The following is a 9071-nucleotide window of genomic DNA, read 5'->3' as shown; positions in this document are numbered from 1 at the left end:
GCACCACCATCCTTGGCCACCCTCGCTCTTGTCCATGGTTGCCTCACTCTTATTGGGTCGTGATTATGATTGCCCTCGTTTTGACCACCCTTAGCCGCCCTCACCCTCCTTACCTGCTCTAGCAAGTAAAGGCTCCTCCTCAAGGCTAGTGGACCAATTTGCTAGTGCTACGCACGTGCAATTGTCGATGCTGCTGATAGTGTGGTAGGAGAATGGAGATGAGGGGAAGATACGAGAATGGAGGATTAGCTTAAGCTCCTGGCCGATTGGTTTACAAGCCGACGAAAAGGAGGTGATGTTGACGACAGAGATCTCTATGCTGCTAGCTTTCTAAGGGGAAATCAGTGATGGTGAAAGAGAGGGAATGGAGCGACGATTGAAGATAATAATAAAAAAATTTATATTATATTAATATTTTTTTATCCTAGAATAATTAAAGGGTCATATAAAGGTCACAAAGTCATCTAGGTTATTTCAGTGTTAATTACGTCTGATAAGACTGCTAAGTAAGTTGACTCGTCCAATTCTTCTAACGGTATACTAATAAAAGGACGAGATCGTAGCGAAAAAAAATTTATGGTGTTCCCACAAAAATCGGATATAATTTAGGGGTGCAAACATAATTAACTTTTAGTTTCACTAAAAGATATTCCCATATAAAGCATCAAGATATCACTTTTTGCAGCGATGTCCTTAAAGATAATTTTTCACGTTTTTTAAGAGGAGACGCACATAATAAATCAAAAAAATTTAGCAGAGTATACATGATGATGATGCATCTATTCGTTCGTAGGAGCACAACCTTAGATATGCTTCATTGTTACATTAAAGGTGTGAGAGAGTATACCTAATCTAAGGTAAAGTACACATACTTCATACCTACAATTGGCACACTATCTTATGTTAGTTGAGATGATAAAAGTATTAAGTATAATATTCTAAGGGTATCAAACTCGAATATTAATATCTATATTTTTATAATTATTATAAAATTTTAAATAAAACTATCATATCAGATATCAGCACGTAGATATATAATCTAGACTAAAACGAAATTATTGAGAGAGAGTTGGATGTCAAGCTAATAGAAACTATTCAACTACTCCATGTTATCTAACCCCATTCGAACAGTTCGAAAACGATGCAACAAAAGGTCCATTTTACCAAACTTCACCCTTTCTCTGTCTCATTAATCAGATCACATTAAACTAAAGGCCATCCGAGAGACACTAACCAATTATCTTATGTCACGTTTAAAGTTAAACTACTCTTCTCTCCTCGATTCCCAACCAACGCATCGCACAACGGAACTCGTAAGAGGAAAGCCCCCAATTACTTCTCCTCCTCTTTCCTCTCTTCTCTCTCTCCTCCTCATCTTTCCTCTCGAGTGGTGCGAAGAAGTGGGAGCGAACAAAGCTAAGATCGAGGCGAATTGGGTGGGGGAGGAAGAGGGATAGATGTCGTGCTCTTCGTCGTCTGGATCGGGGGAGGAAGACGAGGGAGTCGATGCGTACAGGAAGGGAGGTTATCACGCGGTAAGAGTAGGCGATCAGTTCGCCTCGGGGAGGTACATCGCGCAGAGGAAGCTGGGATGGGGGAATTTCTCCACCGTTTGGCTCGCATACGATACTCGGGAGAAGGTATCATCGATCCCTTCTCCGATTGTTGCAGTTTATGTGGATTTTATCCAAAGATCTAAACTTTCTTGATCTGGCATCCATTTGCGATCTGGGTTTTCGTTGAATTGATCGGATGCGCGTGAATTATTGGATAAGTTGTTCGTTTATATGGGTTATTTTGTTGCGGCTATTTACTCGAGTCAATCTTTTCAATTCAAGATAGCTCGTTTCATCGTTCTGTCATATCTTTTGATCCATTGTTTCGGAAAATTTGGCCTTGTACCGCAGTAATCTGTCCCTTGTTTATGTATTGTTTTTATATAAAATATCGATCCTTTTTGTGCGTCTTTCAGAATCCTCAAAATGCTTTAATCCTTCTTGTAATGGGATTGATTTGTTCTAATGGCACAAATCTGTTGGGTTTTGGGACCTTCCCGCTACAACTCAAAATTGTAGGTATCTAGTTGCCGTGTATTCTGATAAGTTACTTCATGTCATGTTTGTCATTAACCTGATCCCCTCTAAGTCTGTGCTTTCCATGGAGACATATATTTTCTAAGTCCTTTAGAAGCCTGCTTCTGACCCAATATTATCTTATCCAAAATCTTAGGGCCTTCTAATCAACCTGTTTCGGTGTTTACCAATGCCAAAGTGGTATCAGTGATATTGCCTTTCTGCATAGCATATTTCTTTCTATCATGATCAAAACTGACCCAAGGATTAATTAAGGTTTCTTCTTTTTTTTTTGGGCAGAGATTTGTAGCTCTTAAAATCCAAAAAAGTGCAGCAGACTTTGCTCAAGCTGCTCTTCATGAGATTGAGTTCCTCTCGGCAGTCGCAAAAGGAGATCCCTCGAATTCCAAATGTATAATTCAGTTGCTGGATCAGTTCAAGCATGCCGGCCCAAATGGACAGCACGTGTGCCTTGTGTTTGAATTTCTTGGAGACAGCCTACTCCGGCTAATACGTTATAACCATTATAAAGGCATCGGACTGAACAGGGTTAGGGATGTTTGCAGATCAATTTTGTTGGGCCTTGACTACTTGCACAGAGAACTAGGTATCATACATACAGATTTGAAGCTGGAAAATGTGCTTCTTGTTTCGACCATTGATCCTGCAAAAGACCCTGTGCGGTCTGGGTTTTCCCCTATTCTTGAGAGGCCTGAGGGTAACCTTAATGGAGGAGCTATGATTAATATGATTGAGAGGAAACTGAAGAAGAAAGCAAAGAGGGCACGGGCAAGGATCTCTGAGAAAAGATCATCAACAGCAGGAACTTCACAGAGGGAAAGGAGTTTGGAGGGGATTGATTTTAGATGCAAGATTGTCGATTTCGGGAATGCTTGCTGGGCCGATAAGCAATTAACAGATAATATTCAAACAAGACAGTATAGGTCCCCTGAGGTTGTTCTTGGGGCAGGTTACTCATTTTCTGCTGATATTTGGTCTTTTGCTTGCATTGCTTATGAGCTTGCCACTGGTGAAATGCTCTTTACACCCACGGAAGGTCAAGGATTTAGCGAAGATGAGGTATATGTATTTTTCCAGTTGCTAATCTTATGATTAAGCTACATAACATTACTTTTTTTTTACTTTATTTTAGAGATTTGGTGGATCAGAGCTTTTATAAATATAAGTGGGCATATGAGTAATGAATGACTGTTTCTTATTTCTTATCCAAGTGAACACCATATGGGATCTTGATCAACAATTTAAATACTTATGATCATTGATAATGGACATTGTGATCTCTTAAATTAGCTATTCTCTTGCAAGACTGCACAAATAGTTCGACTTCTAGACTTAGTCATGTGATAATTTTTATTTTTAATTTATAAATTTATTTTAGAGAAGATGCTGGCTTAATACAATCAATGTGTTGATTCTTCTGTGAATAAGTAATAAATATTTTGATTATGAATCATACTTTTGGGTGGTAATTTGAGCAAAAAGGGGGCAAGACCTATCATGAATCTGATGCATACCAATTTCTGTTAGGAAGTTTAGTTATGCTTGGAAATTAATTTCCTAACCATATGGCTTATTCCAAAAAATCCATACAAACTTCTCATTTGTGAGTGAAAATGCTGAAAGTACTTCAAGGCTCTTGCCTTTCTCCAATGAATCCTTTACTAGGATTGGTGTCTTGACTATAGAAGTTTGGAAACAAATTTGATAAATTTAGAGAAAGGTAGCCCATGAAAGGCTTGAATGTAAGAAACCTGGAAGTCATCAAGAATCTTGATAGTTTTCATTTTTAATGTCCAATTTACAGAACATTCATCCTTATTTTTGTTGTTTAATGTTGTTGACATTTTGGTAATTCTGGTGGTATGTCTGCAATATGATGCTCTTTTATGGACATGAAAAACGTTTTATAGGAAAAATGAGGCAGGACAATTGCTTCAACACTGCGGTTATTGCATTTTTTATGATCACTGACTCCTCTGTAATGTAACTCTTTCATTAATATCAAAGACTATGGAGACCGCATCTGTATGTTGGGACTTCCAATTTCTGGAGAATGTTATGTTATGCTTTATAATTAGTGTCTGACAATGACTTGTGCATGATTTGATTTCTCTTATGACTGAGTGTGAAAAGTGAAAACACGTATGTTATTTGAATATTGACATGAATTACGTCAATGTAACGTCGGGACTAGTTGATGTGGTCGTCAAGCTAGCTGGGCTCAATAGATTTCATATGCTAAGTTTTTGCTCTATGAAAATAACTTGGGGCCCCACCAAACAAAGCAGAATGGAATGGAGAAATTTCTGAAGTTGGACTCGTGATAAAAAAAGTGACTATGATTATCCGAATGAGATCTGCTGCTGCTTATGCAAATTAATATTATGTTAGATTTGTTTGAATTGCGTCAGTTCATTAATTAATTTCTCTACCTATATTACTGTTACGTCTTCATTTGACATTTATTATTGTTGGAACATCATGTAATAGTGGATAATTAAGCTAATCTTTCACAACAATTAGGATGTTGAGTAGGTTTTCCTTAAAATTGATTTCTGTTAAATAACTAGAGATCTTTTTTCTGCAGGATCACTTGGCTCTAATGATGGAGCTCCTTGGGAAGATGCCTCGAAAGGTAAGGACTACTTTTATTTTCACAATCCTCCTAGACAAATGAATACCAACAATTTTTTTTGTTTTGGGCTCTTGATTTCAGATTGCACTTACGGGATCTCGATCGAAGGAGTTCTTTGATCGGCATGGAGACCTGAAGAGGATACGAAGGCTTAAATTCTGGCCGCTGGATCATCTTCTAATCGAAAAATACAAATTCGCTGAATCCGACGCACGCGAATTTTCTGATTTTCTTTGCCCATTATTTGATTTTGCCCCTGAGAAACGTCCAACAGCAGCACAGTGCCTGCAACACCCATGGCTTAAGAACAGAGATGCAAAGCCCACTGAAGAAATTAATGTAGCCAGTGTAGAAAAGCTGGAGATTGGCATGAGCAAGGTGCAAGTTGGGAGGTACAGGTGAGAATGCCTAGCTCATGCCACTCTAGGTGAGTTGATTCACTTCTGCACAGGCAATTCTTGGCAATGTTTGTTTTGGTTTTGGGTTCATAGGAACAAGGAGTTAATGCAGCTACATAAGCAGTTGCTATACGTGTATTAAGAAACCTTTACCTATATATTCTGGTTAAATGGTTATAGAATCTGGCTCAGGGTGGAGGAATGAAGAGAGGGCGTGAAAGGGGAATTACCTACTTGTTTTCTACTATCCTTTTTACAGAGAAGAAGCACTCAGCCATGAGATTTTGACTGGAGTGGGAGGATTTTGGAGGATGCCCTAATGCACGATAGACAGCTTTTCTTTTCTTTTCTTTTGGAGATATTTGGTTTGTTGTAAGTTTATAATTGTACTATATGAGCATTCATATGTACAAGTGGATGTTAAAGTATTCTTTTTCAATATGGATTTTAACAATTGTTACTATAAATAATTTAAATATACTCTTGAACCTTCTTTCCTCAAGAATGTTACATCCCCAAATTGTTTGTGGTATTCAATTAAGCGATGAGATTTTCATTATATGTATTAAGATTCAATGATTTATAGTCAATTTTTAGATGAAATTTATTTAAGGTAGTTAACCTTTCTAAATCTCAAAATTGACTCACTCTGTTACGTTCTTAGTGGAATTAAAACCCACGAGTAAACTAGAAAAAATAAGAGTAATTAGTAGTATTTAGTTCGTTCTACTTTTTTTCATCCGAATACTATAAAATAGTAGACTTTCAAAACAAAACAAAAAAACATTTTCATTACTTTTTATCAACCAAACACGAGTGTATATAATATACGTGGAAGATACGTACGTAGGCATAGTTGTTGATATTATATAGATAGCAAGGTGACAAACTCCTTCAACGAACTCTTTAGCAGACCCCCTGCGCTTTTCATGGAGTTGTTGATTTATACTCTCTTTCTCACTCTTGTCTGCTATCTATTCCTTCACGCAATTGGTGCTGCACTCCCCACTGCTCGACAAAAGCCCAGCACCGCCACTTGTTGCTACTCCCTCAAATCCCTCCTCTTCTCACCCTTTTCTTTTGCTTTGATAAGATATATACATATATATCTGGGTATCACCTCTACGAGAAAATCTATATATAGACTCCTGAACAATTTACATTAATGAGTATATAGTTATATGTTAATAGTTGATAGAGAAATAAAACAAAAGGCCAAAAGCAATTGCTGACTGACCAGTAGTATAACCTGCCAACTTCTTACATGCATGGTCTTTAACAACCTTATGCTGCATATAGATACATCCAAATACTCCTCCATGCCATTCTCCCCACCCTCCCCCTTATCCTCTCTCTTTCTCTTTCTCTCTCTCTCTAACACAAAAATTTTGAATGGACTCCTCCAATACCTCCTCCTCCTCCTCCTCCTCCTCCTCCTCTTTCTCTACTCCTCTTCTCTCTGCTTTAGCTCTCTTCAGAAACATACACAACGATGGTCCCTTTCTGCCCTTCTGAGCTCTTTTCCTTTATGAAACTCTCATCCTCCTAATTAGTCTCTGTTCTCATTCTTTCTTCTAAGTGCAGAGCTGATAAGGAGTGTGCATGTCTACCAAGCTGCAGACAAGGACTCAGAGGAGATCATAGAGAGGGAGTTCATCTTCTCTTCCACATCCTGCCATGAGAGCCCTTCTCCTATTCCTTTTTCCTTGCTCGCGACCGAGCTGGCGGCAGACGACTCGCGCCGGCATCGGTTTCGGGAAGGGCAAATGATTGGGCTCTGGCGCTGCATTCTTGCGTTCGACTCCGCTGTAGCTCCCTCCTTGCCTAATTTTGCAATCCCTCCACTCCTTTTCTCCTGCAGGTAAGCCATAAAGAAGCTAAAGGTTTATTTGAGTGAATCTCGATGAGCATCTTGGTTGTGATTGCATATCAAACACACTCATCTTCTTTGTTCAGAGATATATGAACTGGGTCAAGAGGCTTCTTTTTCTTTTCCTTTTAAATGCTGTGAGCTTAGATCCTTGAGGAGTTTGATGATGTTCTTTAGATTTGGATTGCAATTTCCTTACAGTTTAATCCTTGATAAATCTTATCTTCTGTCTACTCCAGAGATGCGAGATTGAGGTCTATACCATCTTTGTATTGGGATCTCCAGAAGGTTTTCCAGCTGCAGTGCGCAAGAGAAACTGCAAGGCTGATAAACTTTGATTCAGAAGGGGTTCCAGATTCAGAGGAGTGGAAGCCAGCTTGTGATGAAGATTTATTCATACGGAATGATTCATTACTCTTAGTATCAAATCCTCAAGAAAGCCACAAAAGTGCAGCAGGTGAGAGTATCTTTTACTGCATTTATTGTGCACAAGCAAAATCTTAACCAGTATATTCATTTCACTCTGATATAGTACTCTGATTCACTTCTTGTTGCGTTATATTATTAGTTAATAGTAAAAACAAAAAAAATTATAGTTTATCGGTACTAGTTCCCTGAATTTAACTTACACCTCCATATTTAAAACTTAAGTGCATATTGTAAGTGTTATATTTTTCATCCAAAACTAATAATATAAATAATAACCAAACTATCCTTATAATCATTGGCATCAATATGTTGTGCCAAAAGCAAGCCGCTAAATAATCAAACTATTTCTACTATACTTTTGCAGAGATAAATTAAGTCAGAACGAGTTAATTTCTAGAAAAAAAAAGAAAAGAAAAGAAAGGAGGAGATACTGAGTGTGTAAACGAAGTAGTACAATGTAAGATATATATATATATATATATATGAGAATCAATTCGTTCCTATTTTATTCCCCCCCTGGTGATTTATAGGAAAGAAGGCAGGAATTAGAGCATCCATCAAGAAGGGATCAAGAGCAGCTTCACAGCATGTTGCTAGTATCGCCTTCTCTGACATTGTGAGCTACTTCAATCTTCCAATCATGGAAGCCTCAAAAAATTTGAAGATTGGACTCACCGTACTGAAGAGAAAATGTAGAGAATTCGGCATACCTCGTTGGCCTCATCGTAAGATTAAGTCTATCAATTCCCTCGTTTGTGATCTCCAGGTATGTATACATACTTCTCCATCTTTATTTCTTTCTTTTATATCCTTAATAAATTAGTTATAAGTTCTCTTCACATATAATGTTGCTTTCTGACCTTCAAATTTTTTAAGTGATGTACAGGAGGAGGTTCGTCGACAGGAGGAGGAGAAGAACGCGGCAGCCGTCAAGGCGGCCACGAAGAGGCAGCGAATGCTCGAAATGGAGAAGAAAGCCATTGAGAAGAGCCCTTCCATGGACTTGCAGAGGGAAACCAAGAGGTTTAGGCAAGACGTGTTCAAGAGAAGGCATAGAGCAAAAGGTCTGAGCAAGAGATAAAAAAATGCCTATGACTTGCTCTGCTCTACTGTTTGATTCAACTAATATGTTAGAAATATAATGCATGTATCCATCTCAAATCGAGAGCTATGAAGAGAGGCATGTATCTTGTGCTGCTAAAAAAGAAGTGCCATTTGCATGAAAAGGACTTCAATTTTTGGTATTAGCATGATTTTATTCTTAATAATTGAGTTTTATTGCTTAATCTTACTATTTTAAAAATTTAGGATTTTTTTAATCATTCAAGAGTCAATAATTATTTGTGATTAGAGTTGATTTTGGTATCTAATATCTCTTTAATTATTTGTGATTCGAGAATGGAATGGATGCTAATTAATATTTACTATAATTATAACTTGCTATTAAGATGATTCTGACTCTCAATCTCTCAATTTTAGCCGGAGTTGTATATGCATTGCATAGAAATATGAGCAAAGTGGACATATACAGGGCATATTAATCCATTGAAATTGAAAGTGAAAGTGAAAGTGAAAGGGAAAGTGAAAGTGAAAGTGAAAGTGAAAGTGAAAAGTGACCTTATTTTGCAAAATAACTGCCATCCTAT

At 37.7% G+C, this 9071-nt stretch overlaps 2 protein-coding genes across 3 annotated transcripts; both read left to right on the top strand.

Moving 5' to 3' along the window:
• The first annotated feature begins 1287 nt into the window (after positions 1–1287).
• LOC140782639 (uncharacterized) lies at positions 1288–5628 on the top strand. Its single transcript, XM_073129323.1, has 4 exons — positions 1288–1640; positions 2373–3152; positions 4681–4728; positions 4810–5628. Exons 1-4 carry the CDS (start codon positions 1458–1460, stop codon positions 5128–5130), a joined length of 1332 nt encoding a protein of 443 aa, XP_072985424.1. The 5' UTR covers positions 1288–1457; the 3' UTR covers positions 5131–5628.
• Positions 5629–6501: 873 nt separating this feature from the next.
• On the top strand, positions 6502–8669 carry LOC140782478 (protein RKD5). Of its 2 annotated transcripts, none has more exons than XM_073129063.1 (5): positions 6502–6621; positions 6711–6987; positions 7236–7453; positions 7956–8191; positions 8312–8669. In XM_073129063.1, the coding sequence occupies exons 1-5, from the start codon at positions 6519–6521 to the stop codon at positions 8504–8506; spliced, it is 1029 nt and encodes a 342-aa protein (XP_072985164.1). In that variant the 5' UTR covers positions 6502–6518; the 3' UTR covers positions 8507–8669. The 2 variants fall into 2 exon arrangements, with proteins under 2 accessions (XP_072985164.1, XP_072985166.1); XM_073129065.1 differs by having other exon boundaries at positions 8302–8432.
• The last annotated feature ends 402 nt before the right edge of the window (positions 8670–9071 follow it).

The sequence above is a fragment of the Typha latifolia genome, chromosome 2, assembly GCF_019914945.1.
Source record: "Typha latifolia isolate L0001 chromosome 2, TyphaL0001v2, whole genome shotgun sequence".
In the NCBI taxonomy this organism is placed as follows: Eukaryota; Viridiplantae; Streptophyta; class Magnoliopsida; order Poales; family Typhaceae; genus Typha; species Typha latifolia.
The sequence above is the reverse complement of the archived record's forward strand: the minus strand, read 5'-3'. Positions and strand labels throughout refer to the sequence as shown.

Excerpts from the sequence above, each read along its gene's own strand:
- LOC140782639 (XM_073129323.1), top strand. The coding sequence starts at position 1,458 with ATGTCGTGCTCTTCGTCGTCTGGATCGGGGGAGGAAGACGAGGGAGTC. Across the intron at positions 3,153-4,680 it reads AAGGATTTAGCGAAGATGAG|GATCACTTGGCTCTAATGAT; the intron begins GTATATGTATTT and ends TTTTTTCTGCAG. Across the intron at positions 4,729-4,809 it reads TTGGGAAGATGCCTCGAAAG|ATTGCACTTACGGGATCTCG; the intron begins GTAAGGACTACT and ends TCTTGATTTCAG.
- LOC140782478 (XM_073129063.1), top strand. The coding sequence starts at position 6,519 with ATGGACTCCTCCAATACCTCCTCCTCCTCCTCCTCCTCCTCCTCCTCT. Across the intron at positions 6,622-6,710 it reads CAGAAACATACACAACGATG|AGCTGATAAGGAGTGTGCAT; the intron begins GTCCCTTTCTGC and ends TTCTAAGTGCAG. Across the intron at positions 7,454-7,955 it reads AAGCCACAAAAGTGCAGCAG|GAAAGAAGGCAGGAATTAGA; the intron begins GTGAGAGTATCT and ends GGTGATTTATAG.